The sequence below is a fragment of the Embiotoca jacksoni genome, unplaced genomic scaffold (genome assembly GCF_022577435.1).
Source record: "Embiotoca jacksoni isolate LCO1_2020_lvr unplaced genomic scaffold, fEmbJac1.0.p SCAF_2, whole genome shotgun sequence".
NCBI lineage: Eukaryota > Metazoa > Chordata > Actinopteri > Embiotocidae > Embiotoca > Embiotoca jacksoni.
In genome coordinates, this window is record NW_027185340.1 from 4,126,074 (window position 1) to 4,143,053 (window position 16,980).

The following is a 16,980-nucleotide window of genomic DNA, read 5'->3' on the forward strand; positions in this document are numbered from 1 at the left end:
AAAAGGATGTAAAGGAAAGTCATTAAATATACATTTGCATTTGGAGGCCTTTGGGGTCTGAGAAATGGCGGTTTTGCAATTTGCAGCCTCACAAGATGAGTCGTGACGGTGATAGTGTGTGGAAGGAGCTCTGATATGCAAAACATTGAGTGGCTGATGATCTGAGCTTTCATGTGTGACGGTACTGGAATAGAAAGATTTGTCACCACCTTCCACGGTTTCACTTGTCTTCATCAGCAGCAATGTCTTTTCTTCAGTTACAAGCTGTCAACCTTTAATAAATACAGACTAGACACAGCATGGCAATGTCAGCACCAATTTAGATCGTTTGCAAAGTTTCAGTCTGGAAAGCCTTGCAGTTAATCACCAGGCCGCAAACGCACCAGCGACAACAAAGCACAGAATTGCTTCATAAAGTAATTTGATGATCTAATTAAGAATAACGATTAGACATCTCTTCCACGCTTCCTTCTTATACAAATAAATTAAGAGATGGTTATGATAATAAGCCTGAACTCTTAATTTGTCTACAAAGTAAAGGATTCGATGACAGAGAGTATGACAAAGGGCAGGAGCCGACACGGGGGAGGACAAACAGATGGATGGAAATTAATGAATAAATGAACATCATGCTTTTTTAAATTTATGCTAGATAGCTACAAAATCTACTTTTTGAAAATATGAACAACACGTCTAACTTTTGTGTTGCATGACTAAGTACATTATTTTGTGGTTAGCATTTAAAGAGGTCCATGAAAGAATTCATAAACATTTATATGATATTTTTCTTTATAATATTGGGATATACTAGCTGGTTCTACCTACTAATAAGAAAAGGCTTCTCTATATATAGACATTTTCTACATTAGTTACCTGCTAAAGATGCTTCTGACCTGGGACATCCAGGTTTAACCTGTATATATAACTTTTAGCAATATATCAGGTGTCTACTCACGACCCTGTGTGTTTTCATTTTAAAGCGAATCAGGCAGAACGATTAAATAGTCAGCTTTATGCCAGCGCTGAGAGTTAATAAAGATTAATTAGCGTACTAGATACAAACATTTCGTTGTGGAAGTCATCAGGGGGTCAGTAACCAGAAATGAGAAGACTGCTTTTGGTTACGTCTGAGTAAAACAAGATCAAGTAGTTTTAAATATGCCACAGATTTTGAGGATAAACATGGCTCTAGACACATTTTTTTTTACATTAGTTGCACAGATGCACAACATTTTTCATTGAGCATTTTGGTGACGCAATCCCACATTGGCGATGGCGGTTCGGTTTAATGAATGTTGAAGCAGCTTTTCAGTGAATTTAAAAAGTGAAATAGTAATTGTACTTTACAGTACACCTGCAGGACACAGTGTGTGTGTGTGTGTGTGTGTGTGTGTGTGTGTGTGTGTGTGTGTGTGTGTGTGTGTGTGTAAGTAAAACAACGAGGGTGATTGGGTCACCCAGTGAATCAAGAGCTGACAGGCCGTGTTGTTGCCACTATGTTGCTTTATGTAACAGTTTGTCAGCTGATAGCAGCTCAGGAATCGCTGGTGGAGACTATAAACATGGAAGTTTCCAGACTGAAAGGCCGAAGGCGTCTCTTTATTTCTCTGGAGGGGATTGCCGTTGCCCGCCTCTTTATAGCTTTCCCCTCATTTCCCGTGTTGATGGAAAATACTCATGGCACACAAATATAAAAGGTCAGAAACACATGCATGCACAAACAGAAGGTAATCGGGGAAAGCCTTTGCATCCCTCAAGCATGCCGTCGCCACAGGGCTCCTGTATGCGATTGTGTGTTTAATCTGAAGTCCCCTGAGATGGTGAAGGACAGCCACGCTCTGTAATACTGTTGAGCCAGCATGTGTCGCCATGGTGTAAGCACATTTTCTGACATACTCAGACCACTGTTGAAAAACAACTAACTCCCATGAGGGTAGCACCCCCCCCCCCCCAACCCCTCCCTCACCCCACACAACGGTGTGACAGCATTTGTGTCTGCGAGCGTGTGTTGATGCAGGTGTTGCTGTGGCCGTCACAAAGGCTAATGGAAGGACCCATCAGCAGCACAACAACCCTAATAGTACTGTAAATACTTGCTCTGCTGGTGTAATGATAGCTTTGTTCAATAATTCAACAGCTGCTGGGAAAATCACCAATCCAGTTTTCTGAAAGACCAAACAACATTGGAGACAATGTCATCAGACAACCAGCGGCACAACGCAGCGCTTATTGGACAAAATCAATTATGAGCCCCATGCATAGCTCCACTCAACAGTTCAGTGCAGCCTCTGACGCAGTGTACAATATATGAAAGTGAAATCAAAGAACTAATGTTTTTGTATGATTCCAGTCTTTTGACTGTCAGATTTGCGGTGTTCGTAGATGTAGCTGGTTTTCTTCAGCCTTTTCGTTTGTTGTAATTGGGTTTCTTTTAGCGGTAGCACATTTGTTAATGAGGCTTGAGGTAAGTGAAGACTTCACTTGGCATGTAAATGAAGAATCCAAGTCAATGAGAGATTCCCGCAGGCAGTTTGTAATATTAACTGAGTTCATTTAGCATGAAACATGGTAAAAGGTTATTTACTAAGTATCGTATGCTGTCGTAGATTTGTCTGCTGGATAAATTGGAACATAAGGTGCAGCGTTTTTTTTTTTTAAACAGCCAATGCACCCTGTTCAGCGAGCCCCCCCCCACCCCGACCTTTTACACAGGAAAGTGACATTAAGACAGATGCCGGTGTTACGCATAATCAGCCGTGCATTCCTTCTCACCAGATAGTTTACGAATCATTTGTGGATAATTTACATCGTGATGTGACAAGACCATAAAAGCTGAAGAAACTGTTTCCATCAGGTTGGTGTACCATGACTGAGATAAAGGTCAGTAATGGATGAGAGTGTAAAATGTATTTCTTTTTTTGTTAATATATCTGGTTAACGACAAAAAAAAAAAAAAAAAGGAAAAGTTGTGTTCCACCAAAGCTGTAATATTTAACTGAGTGTTCACACCCTTAGCTGCTAATGTTCACACATCACCCACAATCCTCTCCTCGCACACGGAAAGAACAGTACCTAATCACTATTCCTCATTGGTGTGAAGACTGGACCTTACAGAGTGTATCTTTTTTCTCCTTGTTTAACACCGCAAACGTGAACTGCATGTCTAACCGAAGGAGGACGCATACATCTACACTGCTGTGCGGTTGAAAAGGCCCCCGTCAAAGAACAGATGCTCTGTGCAGATAAATGAATTAATGAAACACTAGACATCCACACAAAAAAAACATTCCTCCACTGCTTTCTCCACATATTAAACAGCCGTTGGATTTCTTCACGTGCAATTACGACAGACAAGACGTGGAATCCAGAGTGTGATGGGATGTAATGTTCCAATTACCTATTCATTCTTATCTGTTCCATCTTGCTTCCGCTCGTGTGGATAAGTCTGTAGTTCCCTTTTTGTCTGATTTCCAACTGCACCATGTCCCATCCTTTGCTCCCGGTACTAGACATTACCAGCTCATGAATGCCGACCATCTGATCATACTGATGGTACAGAAGGGCCAGACAGACTGTCCTGTGCTAACTGCCAGTCATTTTACATCACAAGTTGTCCCAAATGTTTCACTTCTTCCTGTTAGAGTTTGAAGGACTCCTCACCGTTCCCTTACAAGAAAATCTACAACAGCCATGAAAAATCAAAAGGCCCTTTGTGGAGCCCGTGTTTGGTTTGTCCATTCTGAGATACCGTATAAACATGGCAGCTTAACAGGATGGGCTACCTTATTTTTTTCCCACTCGCATTCTCCAGAGAGAGTTGCTTTCTTTGGTTAGTTTATACAAGAGGAGTAAGATGGTTTGGCCCATAATATCTACATGGCGAGCGACGGGTCCTCTTCCGTAGAGCTTGGGATGTGGCTTAGAGCCAATCAAAGACAGTAGAGGCTGGTCTTCGCAGAACAAAATAACACAGAAGGGCTCTACGGAAGAGGACCCGTCGCTCGCCATGTAGATATTATGGGCTCATTTTAATGAAAATAAACATTTCTCAATTTCATGTGAAACATTTTTGTTATATTTAATTTCTGAAATTAGAGCCCCTAAATCTACACACTGGTCCCTTAAAAACTGAGCAACTTGTGTCAATAACATCGTTCACCATTGTAACCAAGCATAGACTGCATGGACATGTAAGGGAGGTGTGATGTCAGCCATATTTTTTTTTGCACTGGAGCCAGTTTAAAGCTTTAAATTGCAGCTCATGCTTGGCACCATCTTTTCCATTTGGAGCCAAGATCTTCCAACTAAGGAGGCAGGCAGTGACTTTCACGCTCTGGAAATATGCCCTTTCACCTCAAGCGGAAGCCAACACTAATTTACATGTTGCATAACTACATTGTGGTTAAAGGCCAGGTGTCAAACATAATCAATTACAAACCTTAAACTTACTGAAATAATGGATGACAGAGTCTTGTTGTGACTTGGTTGTGTAACACTTTACGCTACTTTCGCATTGGCTCCAGGTTCAACTACAATTTTAACAAACAAGATCAAACGTGATCATTAGTGAGTTTTGGAGCTGTAAATAGGCAGATTTTGTTACCTTTGTTTGCAGGCTTTAGGCTAACATCAAGCTAAGCTAACCATCTGCTGGCTGTAGCCTTATATTAAATGGACGGACATTGAGAGTAGTATTGATCTCAACGTTTAACTCTTCATGGAAAAAGTGAGTGAGTCAAACATCAAACTGCTGTTTAAAGATTGACAGTTTGATCAAGGACAAGTGTTTTTTATTGGTATTTTCTGTCCCTTCCAGAGATAAGCCTTTGTCTTCTTTTTTTTTTTGTGGCATCTGCTTTGCTGTTAAGTTCTCATCAGCAGATGGAGAAGTTGTTGCAAATCAAGTGGCTGTGTGAAAGACAATATTGGCATGCGGAGAGGGTGATAAACGCAAAGCGTCTTGTAAGACAACAGAAGAGAGGTACAGGATGGTACTGATTTATCAATGAATCAAAAGGGTTGATTGTGAGAGAACATTGAGTTATTTGAGAGTGTAAGAGTGATTTAACTGAGATGAATAAAGATAAAAGACAGATTGAGAGTTTTACTGGAATGTCTCCCACAAATTTACTCCCACTCTTCCTCTCCTGCCCACGCACTCTCTGTTACCGTGACGTCCACTCTTCTTTTTTACTCCTCCGCTCAGCTGTGGAGGCGTTCTGTTCTCCTCTCATTCATACAGTGCCACGCTATTTCCATATTTCAGAGTGGACCCTGTTGCATTGAATTAAAATGCCTGTGGAGGAAGAGGAGGCAGAGGAAGAGGAAGCACCATTTTTGGCTCCATCCGAGATCATCTGATTTCCGATCATGCTGATCAGACCTCACATGAGTGCCAAACTCTGCAGATGGAATCATATTTCCAATATTCGTGTTGAAAAACAAGTGTGTATGCTGTACCATGCAAGTGTGCTGATCTCATTACTTGTGAGATCCGTACATTATCAATACTGGCGCTTCCGATGCAGATGGACGGCAGCTGTGAGTCTGATCTCTCTGTGCTTTAAGTTTCGCAGTTATACAGTGACATTGCAACTGATCTTGTTATTTTTGTTTCAAGTTCGGGAAAGACAATCACCGATATCTGCTCAAGCTACAACAATTATAGTCTTTATCAGGAAGAGCAGAGCGTTCCTAATGGTATAATATGTTAGTTATGTGTGCAATACACTGCATGTGCTATGTAACCCTTTTATTTGACATCATGACCTGGTCAGTGAATGGAGTGTCCTGTTAGGTCCGGTACAGACTAACAGTTGCAGTGCTCATCAGTTTAAGGAAAAAACAAAACTAGGAAAACAAGTCATTTTGTCACAGATGACTGATGTCCTTGATTTAAATGCTAATGATTCTTCTTCGTGAACTTCATATTTTATTGATGTGCTTAATACTCCAAACAAACAGTTCTGTATAGTGTGTAGTTAGTAACTTATGACACTTTGTCAAAGTTGAGATATTCTCCTCTTCAGTTGAATCATCTGCAGAGTCATCGTTTAGTCCATTCCCCCGTAGAGCTTTGACAACAACTAATTACTATAGTTTATATCAACCAGTGTTTTTTAACCAGATATATTTCAACTTGAATAAATACTCTGTTGAAATGGCAAAGTGATAGAAGAAAAGGCACAAAACCTGAGTTATTACTCAACTAAGAGTTATCTAGTCATTGGGATGGGGGAGCACCTTAAACCCCAAAAACTCCACACCAGAAATGAAGCCTTGGCCACATGGTCAAGCTCCAAGTTCAGATAGTAACTTTGATCAATTACGTTTTTGTATTCACTTACCTTCACTGCACATGATACCACTTTTTTGTAATGAGGCTAAAATGAATAAATAGTTTAAATGTTAACTTGATAAAGTTAAGTAAGGGCGTCAAGTGTTGTGGGAAATATATCAAAGTCTACCTCTCACACTATTAAATGACATGTACAGCCACAGAGAGGAAGACTTAGAAGCATAAAGGGTCCATGAAGGACATAAGGTTGCTCCATGTCCTGTAAAGGAACGTCAGACCTCTCAGCACCTGATCCTCTTCCCATAAACCAGCTGGTGTGGAAAAAGGGAGGAACCTGGCATTTCAAAACAACCGCCAACGGCCCGTGTGTCGGAGCTAATAATGGAGCAACAGACCGAGAAAGACATCAGCGTTTTGGTTTTACTGTGCTTCTTCACTCAAAGTAAAAATGCACAATTACCAAAGAAGGAAAACATTATACACATTATCCAAAAACATGCACCTCAGGACTGTGCTGACAGGTCATCATTGTAAATGAGAATTGGTTCTCAATTGATATTACCTGGTTAAATAAAGGTCAAATAAATAAATACACAATAATTAACAATATAATAAAAACATAATTAGTGGCATAATTAACTGCAATTAGGTCGAACAGTATGTAAAAGAAGCGGTAGTGTCTCACATGCTGAGAAAATATTTTTTTTCTAAAGACAATTAAAGCATCGTTTTCAAGGCATGCTAACAGACAGCAGGCGTTATTGGGTTTTTAGAGGAGCTTGTCGGCTCAGTCTATCATTTTCAGGCACCAAAACATCAGTTATTACGCTCAATCTTTTATAACCTTTTTCTTAATGTCATGACTTTGTCACAATTTGTAAACTCTGAGTCTATAAAGTAAAAAGGGACCTAAACCACAGCAAATAGCATTAAGTAAAAATGCCATGTAACAGAGGTCACATGTGGCACATCTACAACTTCCACAAGTCAGTATAAGATTATTTTTTATTGCATAGTTGAGATGTTCTTGTGAGATTTTTAGTACCTCAGCTGTCTTGTCTTTCACCATTTATCATCCATTCAACTTGTACTGACTGTTGAGAACACTTTTGGTCAAAATTGGCAGAGAAATAGAAAATGTCAAATGACTGCAAGACTTACAACACTTTATGTCACTTTAAACACCAGGACAATCTTTCAGTTCTTCATATCCTCATTTTCTAACAATATGAGCACACAGCGGTCCCTTGCTGAAGTCACACAAACTTGCGACGACTCAACTGCATTTTATCTGCAGGACAGAAATATTTTGTTTCTGGGGCAGAAACTAAAGGGAAACACGGAGCGCGCAAACCTCCACCAAGGCCACTAGTCCAAGCAAACCAGCTACTGCAACCACTACAGATGTTTTGGACATCTTTGTGGAGGTGTTACAATTGTACCGATTCTGGTTCTCCTTTATGAAATCACTGTTTCCATGTGCTCCCTAACGACTGCCTGCTATATTAAGTTTTAAGTACATGTGTATGTATCCGAGAGGATAACTGGCATAACTTTACTGCTATCGACTGGATTGGATCATGTGTGGCATTAACAGTCCGAATGCCCTGTCTTACAATGTTAATCAAAGTGAAAAGTAATTCATGGATGCACCGCATTATTCTCGATCCAGTCCAGTCTTCTTTGACCTACTTTACACCCCTTCACCAAGTTTTATGAAACTCAGGCCAGCAGTTTTTCTGTAATCCTGCTGACAAACAGACAAACCACACCAAAAACAAACCTCCCAGGCAGAGGTCGTGATTATTGGGCCAAAATAAAAACAGAATTTCACTGGGTTTTTTTTTGGAAGAGGACAAACAGTGTTAACAAGTTGTTGAAAGTGAATGCATTTCATCCTTTCTCTCTCTCTCTCTCTCACTGTGTTTACCTCCAATTTTAGCTACTCATGTAATCCCAGGCTATTGCAAAAATCACTGGTATGCAAAGTCTTTCAATTGTGAGTGTTTCCCCTGCATGACTTCTTAGGTTTTCTGTTGCGTGCTGTGAACTGAGCTAATCTGTATTTGGCCCAGATCAAATCAAGGGGGAGTGGTATAGGTGGTGGCCTGTGGACTTGATCCACTCAGCAGAAAGGTCAGAGTAACACAAACCTCCCCAGACATTCCCAAACTGTCAGTAAACACATGCTGGACAGCGTGACATATTAAGTACAGGAAGTTAGTCAAGGTCTTAATCTCAGTTTGACACATGTCACGTAGGTTTTTCACACTTCAGCTCTGGTCAACACGTGTTTAAAATGCTTTTTTTTTTTTTTTTTTAATTTTTTAAAATTGTAACCTCACATTAAATATATAAATTTGAATTCTAAATGTTATTACATGATCCATTTGACCTCAGTCAGTCTGTTTGCTGCTTCTATAATAAACATCACAGACAGGTTAATGCACCAACATAAACCCCCGGCAGTCTGAAGGGCATTGTAATTTTTAAGTCCAGTCTCAAATTAGCAGTGTTAGCAAACATCCAATAGGATTAAGACACTTAAAGAGGTTAAATTTGTGAACTTCAAAGGCCCACAGCAAGGCTGACCACTGATCGTTACCACATGGCACTGATGCTGTGTATCTTTTTACCACTGAAGTTCAGTGATGTGGAAGCTTCATTTCAATCGATTCACATACGCTGCAACGGATTGAAGCGAAATTAACATGAAGTATTAACACAAGATATAGGTAACTAGGCAAAACAAATAACTTTGTTTTTATATAATCTGTGATCCATTTCTAAAAGAAATAATTCAGTTATGTCCTTTACCCAGGGAATGCAGGAGAACTTGTTTTCACCGTTTACTTTATGCTCTGAAAATTCTCATACGTTATATAGAATAACCTTTTTTCATATAAATTGAATGTGATTTGAAAACTTTGACTTTTTAACTGTTAATTGTCACATTTAGAAATGTCCAATGGATGTTTTACTCAGCTTGTTAAATCAGCTAATTTTGGAACATTGTTCCCATAATGCATCGCATCAAAGTAAAAGTTTTTCAGAAATCCTTTTTGTCTCAATTGAGAAAAGTTATATGATGGAACCTTTTTATACATGTCTCTGAGGAGTCAGACGGTCTTCTCTCTGATCAAAATTAAAAAGCTGCAAACCGCGATTTTTAAGTGGACATAGCACACAGATTTACTTTAATGAAAAATTCTGACTTGAACTAAACTAACTTATTGAGCTTCTTTACACAGTGTTAGCAGATGAGCTGTTTTCAGTCACATCTCTTGCGCCTTTGACCAAACTGCAGATATGTTAACCTTGTCGCAAATGATTGTGGTCATTGGGCCACGGCTCTCAGTTGTGCCTGTCATTAGACCTTTTGGCTTTTTTAGCCTGTTCTGGCCATCCAGTATGACTCCCACCTGAGTGACCTTGCACTCCCCAGTCAGAGGTCAAAGCCTTGTCAGACATGTTTATGAAGATAGCAAGAGGGTCAAGGGCTCTGTTTGTCTGTCTGATGACAAGAGAGGAAACAAGGGATAGGATTCCGGTAATAAATGAAAGACGAGAGCGGAGCTGAAGAGGAGGGTGGTGGGGAGGAGGGGGGGGGGGGGTTATTTGGTTCTCTGCAGAACGTATCGATCCACTTGTGTTTTCGTGGGGTGAACGGGTTTGCTGGCCACGGTCCCGGAAGAAGTGCTGAGGTAGTGGCTGAATCACGCTGTCAAAGTGTTGTTGCAGAGGTTGCACTTAAATTATTGTTCAAGATACATTTGCTGCACGTTTTTGTCTCGTGGCAAGTAGGAGGGCTTCGTGATAATGAATCATGTGCGGCTTACTTTCAAAGTGTGCCAGTGCTGCCCTCTTGTGGCATTTACAAAATACTGTAATAGAAATCTTGATATTCACAGGGAGACACACACAAAAAAAACCCACCTGTGATAAATTAATAAGAATATTCTACAAATCATTTTATTGCATTACACAGTATGGGATGTGAAAAATATAAAATGTAGATGAAGTATCTTCTGTTCTGTCGAACTGTTAGCAAGTTTGCTTTATGCAGGCAAATACTACTAATACTGTATTTACTTCATGGGTTTCATCACAACCAGGAACAACACGCAAACAAAAACAGGTTGCAGTCCGTGTGGAGTTATTGCTATTGCTAACTTTAACAGTGGAAAACGTTGTATCTGTCACTCTCTCTGAAAGGGACACAGGAACTATGTTTGGGGTCCAAAAAGCTTTGTAGGGTCAACTCATGACTGAAATAATCTCTAAATGCTGTATATTAGGCAATAAAGAAAAAAACAGATATGTCTTAAGACCTTTTAAAGCTTCTCAGACCGCATAGATGCTGTATATTTGATATGAATGTGCAACCATGACACATTGACCCTTGACTCTTATTGGAGAATACATTTTCGCACTAGATCAACAGGGATAGCAAAAGTAATTCACATATGGGAACAGTCAAGTACATGTTATGTTTAAGTATATATACATGTGCATTTCTTTGGGATCAAAGATGAGAAAGATTTGGTTCACTGAATAAGAATAAATCCTTTGACACACACTGTTAAACAAATTGTTCTGACAGAGTAAAGAAACAGAAAAGATGATTTTCTTTTTTGCCTATTTCTGTTTGTGCATTTGGTTCAGATAATGTTAACAACAGGGTTGTGCAACAATATACACACATGCCATTTCAAGCCACTCAGAGCATTCATATATGTACACACACACACACACACACACATACACACCTGTCAATGCTATTTCAGTGCTGTTTTGTTTGTTAACAAGGCGCTGGTTGTTACACGTTGAAACATTGATTTTGGATTTATATGGAATCTCAGATAAACTCGCGTCCAACATATTCTCATAAATCTTATAAATAAGAATGGGCTTAATAACACACAACGTAATTCAGTAATAACCTGAGGAGAGTATGTTGAACTATGTTAAAAAGGAACGCTTCATATTTACAATAGAGTGATTGGTATGTCTGTGGCAACAACATTGTGGTGGCTTAGCGAATGACGAGCGTTTGTAGCCAGTGGTAAGTCCCATCCTTTACATTAGTAGCTTAAACGAGTTATAAGGTGTGAAAAATCTATAATATTGTGTAGCTATATCTTTGAGTCACGTGGCAATGGTTGGGAAGGGAAATACAAAGAAGAGCAGAAAGGAAAAGGCAGACGAGAAAGATTCAATAGCACCTGACTTACACAAACAGCCCTTTCAAAATGAACACCAGTTTACCAGTTTAGGGGGGATGTACTCAGTGCAGTGGTAAACCGGGTGCCTTTCCTTACAAACATGTTGTGATTGTGTGTTTCTGTATGGAGCAAAAGGGCACGTGGTCTCTGTTCTGGTTTGTAAAGTTTATTCTCTGGCTGTTCTGCGACCCACATCTCTGTCCCTCCCTCGTCACACACGCCACGCAGGGAAATAGCACCATCCTTTGAAAACTGCAAGTAAAGCCATTTTAAACCGGAGGATTCTGGTTGTGGGTTTATGTCCTCTTCATGCACACCTGACAGCGGCTTATGTGTGTTCGGAGATTGCCTGCTTTTAGCGTTGTCGGGACGGGTTTCCTGGAAGGAGGTAAAATTATAAAAAAAAACATCACAAATCCGTCCGATATTATCATACTCCTAAAGCACATATGAAGGGAAAGACACAAGCTGAAAGGATAATATAACTAAACAGCAGGCTGAAAAGCTGTTTCACTGCCCTCTCTGGTGAGCAGAGAAACACAATGTCTGAGTGTGAGTGCTCTGTCTTACGTAAACATCTCTTCATCTTCGATGGTAGCGAGCCAGAAGCTGTAGGAGTTGGCGTAATAGTTGCAGGTTCCTCGACCGTGACACTCAATGAATGGAGCACTGCGGAACTCCTCCAGGCAGGAACCAGGAGAGGCCAAAGCCTGACCCGAACCCTCAGCACCGGCACTGGTGTGCTACACAAACACACACGACACAATGCAAACAAATGAAGGACATTTTTTGGCTTTCAGGATTCCTCCTAGTCGGCGTGAAATTAGTTTTGGCAGCGTGATAACGTGAAACAAAGTCTGAAACGGGTTTCTTAAAAGTGGGAGAGTTGGCAGCCCTGCCAGTATTTGAAGAAAACAAATCCCTGAAGTGATAGTTCTGTCAGAAAACTGTATCGGTACATATCCTTGAGCATTTAAATGGGGTAAATCCTGGAACTTTTTGGTCTGTTAATGGTGTATACCTGCATATAATGTAGAATATAGGATGGGCATTTCGATAATTCCTCAGAACTAGTTGACTTAACTTTTAACTGGCAAAGCTCTGGTGATGGGTCGCAACATGCTTTTTTTTTCTTCTTAAGTTGTTTAATGGCAGCTGGAAGACACCTTTTTGGTGCATTATCATGGAAATAAGGAAGGACAATAGTTGCATATACTGTTTGATTTAAAAAAAAAAAATAATAATTTAATGACTATTAGAACATCTGAAAATCATGCCTGGCAGTGAATCCATAACTGTAGTAGACGCAACACTAAGGGTACGCACACCACAGTTTGGATCACTGTGATAAGACAGTCTTTAGCTATTGTTAGATTTTCTAATTGACAAAAAGGTGCAAATTTACAGTTTAAAACAAAACGCATGGAGCCCATGCCCAACGCTTGATCTCATTCATCTGTAGTCAGAAAATGTAGCACAAAATTGGAAAAACTGAAGCGCTTCCCCGGACTTATCGGCATCATCTGCTTCACCGTCATTGGCAGATGTACCAATAGGTACAAGCCTGCTAGTAATGTCATGGCATGTCTTTACGAGCTATTCTTTGTCCTTGTTAATTAAACTAAGCCCTTATGTGTATTTATCTTAAAGCGGGAATTAGTTGTCCCAGCCAAGAATACTTGCTGTTCCTCAGGTTCTTTGAGAACCTTTCAGAGAGCAGACCATTTCCTGCCAAATCTAACTTAATAACTATCTTCTACTTCCTTGTAGTATACGTGGCTCACACTGTACGTACAATAATGTGTAATGAGGAACAGAATGTATTGTTGAGAGGGCCGACTCTGTTCACGTGCACTGATTTGTCTCACCATGACAAAGGAGTAGCCAATCCACAGAGAGTCCCAGCCTTTAGGGCAAGATGGAATCATGATGGTCTGACTGTGAACTGCTATCACCATGGCTGGGGCTTCACATACAGCACACCTGTGCACACACACAAACACACACACACACATACACACACACACACACACACACACACACACACACACACACACACACACACACACACACACACACACACACACACATATATGTATGAGAACAGCACAGTATGTAAGTGTCCCACAAGTATCATCCTCATCTGAAATAGAACAGAATGGATTGAACCGCTGACATACCGGCTGATGAAGGGTTTAATGCTTTGACCAGTGATGGGCGCCATGCTCATTGGCATGGGCTCAGGTGAGGTGAGCCAGTAGGAGTAATCATTACGAGAGGCGAAGTTGCACACGTTGTTGATGTTGCAGAACAGGAAGGGCATGGGGCTGAACTTTCTTAGACAGCTGCCTGCCGTACCTGAAACACAGAGCCACGAGACATGTAATTCAAACCACTAAACCTTCGTCCTTCGGTGCAGTCCCGCTCTACTTCTCCACGTCTCGTCTCGCATCGCGTTTCTCACCTAAGTCTTGGCCATGAGAGCGTTCATTGCCTTGTACATAGAGCAAGGAGTAGCCGTCATATATGAGCGTAGTTCCATCTGGACAATTTGGAACCTCCACTGTTTGGCTATGACGTGTTACCAGGAACCCGTGATCCATGGATGAGGGGCCTGGATGACCCACTTGACCTGGAACACCATCAGGTCCCGGGGGCCCGGGGTATCCTCTGGGTCCTAAACATAAAAAGTAATCAGTAAGTTAAGAAAGCAGCATTATAACAGCTCTTCTTATGCCGTTGAACCTCTCACCTTGTGGCCCCGGCAGGCCGCCGTCTCCTTTGGCTCCAGGCTGACCGTGATATCCAGGGAGACCTTCATCACCTTTTGGCCCTGAAGTACCCGTCACACCTGAGAGGAAATGATGAGATAGTTATTAAAATGGAAGTGGATGCCAAGTGAGCAGGAGAACAGTTTTGTATCGCAGGAGATTTAATGGCGCTCATTTATACTTCACCTTGCTGTCCTTTCTGTCCAGGGAACCCAGACGGCCCCTGAGGTCCCGGCAGGCCCTGAAGTCCTGGAAAACCAATGTCTCCTTTGATGAAGATTTTGGGTCCGGGGGGACCAGGAGAGCCATCATTACCTGAAATACACAACATCATTAGATGTTTTATGTTACCAATGTTGTTTTTTAATGGCCATCAAATATTACAAATATTATTATTACTAATGGTCGTTGTCAATACCAACACACTGAAAGTTTTTCAAAACATTTTTTTTTTTACCTTTCTCTCCTGGGAATCCTCTGTCTCCAACTTCTCCTTGGAACCCACCGTCCCCGACAATTCCCTTCGTACCTACAGTCAGTATTAGTTTCGTTTATCTTTTATTTATTTGAATAGATATAAACATATGAACACTAATACACACTTACACACAGGCATACTGCCTGTTACACACAAACATATCATGCTGTATTCACCTGGGAAGCCAGGGACACCCTGTAATCCTCTCTCTCCCTTCTGACCATCGATACCTGGAAGGCCAGATTGTCCCTATAGCCGACACACAAACAGGAAAATATATCAATTTTTGCTAAATTAAAACGGCTTTTACCGACATCTCTCATCTGAATGTAAACTAATGTGTGCAGTAAAAAAAGCTGAAATGGAAAACGGCTTCATGACTTACAGGAAGTCCGTTAACTCCAGGGTCACCCTTGTGTCCCGACTCTCCCTGGAAACCAGGAAGACCCTGATCTCCCTTCACTCCCTTTTGACCATCTCGTCCTGGCACGCCAGAAGGTCCTGGTGCTCCTTGTGATCCTGTTACACAAAGAAAAAGGAATCTTTCTGAATACTCTTTATTCAGTATTAACAATATAAACACTTTTCACGTCACATATATATGAAGTACTAGCAGAAGGTTGTCATATTATGTATTTCACAATACCTGTTTCTCCGGGTTGTCCTGATTCTCCCCTGTCTCCTTTAGGGCCTTCTTGAGAGTTACCTGGAAGACCCCTCTCTCCTCCCTCACCCTGGTGTCCCTGTGGGCCAGGAAGTCCCTTGTCACCTTTGATACCAGGGACACCTGGATTACCTGGAGTCCCAGGGAAGCCAAAACTACCTTTGTCACCTGGAGAGGAAAAGACAAGGCCATGAAACATTGTTGGCCTCCAGTAAATGAGGGATTATGATCAACAATGGAGGGGCTCTAACCTTTGATACCAAGCGCTCCAGGCAGCCCTGGCATCCCGTGACCAGGTAGACCTGCAGACAAGCAGATACAGTGTTCATGCTCAATAATAATAGTGGTCTAAATAACAATGGTTACTAAAGCATTTAGAATAGCGAGAGCAAAGTAATAATGTTTAATAGTATTTAGTGATTCCCACAAATCAAGCTTTAACCAGCAGCAAAACTTTTTTTTACAGTGATAAAAATGTACTACTATGATGCGTATATATCCGTTGTTAAAATGTGTCCGATGCGTTTAACTCTGACATCCACGTGGCATTAATGTCATCAAATTTAATTGGCTGCTCCAACCTCCTGTTTTGTTTTCTGGTTAATGAATGTGATCTTTTTCAAATAAATCGTTTAAATGGCATCAGGATTTTTTTTTTTCCTGTTTTAATAAGGATATGAAAATATATAATTATACTTACCTGTGTTAAAAAAAATGAAATAAATTGAATTTAAATTAATTGAGGTTTCAAGTCAAAGTAAGAAATCTGTATATTCTGTGTGTAAATCACATTCTGTTTCTCTTGTACACTTAGTTGGAGAAGTCCCTGTTACCTGAACACATGATTAAAACAGATTTTTTTTTTTGCTTTTGTTTGATTCATCTGTTTGTATTTGTCAGTTTATGTTTCTCCTAAATAATAAAAATGTGCTTTTGTTGGTTGTAGTTGAGAGGAACTGAGTGAAAGTTTGGTTGGAAGTCCCAAGACAGAGTGACAAAGGAGGATGTATGCATCGGGTTATAAAACTAATCCTGTCCTCAGTCTCCTCTTTACTCCTCTGACATTTACCTGGGTCTCCTCTCTCCCCTGAGGATCCCGGGATGCCATCCACTCCAGGCTCTCCCTTCTCTCCATGAGGACCAAGAGGTCCCTGCATGCCACCCTCACCTTGAAGGTAAGAAGTTTACTCATTATGGGTTGCTGATAGAGGCAGGATTTTCATTTAATTCACTGTTCACCAGAAAGAATAAAACTAATGATTTTAGTGTCAAACCTTGAATAGATGAGTGAAATTTTAGCAGTAATTAAAATGTGGCCATCGATCTGATTACCTCATTAAATAAACCTGTTACTTACCAGGCCGGCCGTCATGACCAGGTTCTCCTGCAGACCCGGGAAGCCCCGGGATACCCTTCTCCCCTGGTCTACCTCCCTGACCTGTACAACACACACAAACCACAATAAGACCCCACCTGAATCAACAACATGTATGATTACTATACCTTCAGTTGTCCTGGGAGACAGAATGACATCAGACTGAAAT

At 40.8% G+C, this 16,980-nt stretch overlaps 1 protein-coding gene across 1 annotated transcript in view; it reads right to left on the reverse strand.

Moving 5' to 3' along the window:
* Positions 1–10,239: 10,239 nt before the first annotated feature.
* col4a1 (collagen, type IV, alpha 1) overlaps positions 10,240–16,980 on the reverse strand; it is a 40,627-nt gene continuing 33,886 nt past the window's right edge. The window contains 14 exon segments of the mRNA XM_069154044.1: positions 10,240–11,901; positions 12,094–12,266; positions 13,392–13,506; positions 13,704–13,881; positions 13,988–14,200; positions 14,276–14,374; positions 14,481–14,609; positions 14,752–14,823; positions 14,949–15,021; positions 15,158–15,291; positions 15,419–15,604; positions 15,688–15,738; positions 16,506–16,604; positions 16,794–16,874. Coding sequence (XP_069010145.1) covers positions 11,820–11,901; positions 12,094–12,266; positions 13,392–13,506; positions 13,704–13,881; positions 13,988–14,200; positions 14,276–14,374; positions 14,481–14,609; positions 14,752–14,823; positions 14,949–15,021; positions 15,158–15,291; positions 15,419–15,604; positions 15,688–15,738; positions 16,506–16,604; positions 16,794–16,874 — 1,685 coding nt within the window. The 3' untranslated portion in view covers positions 10,240–11,819.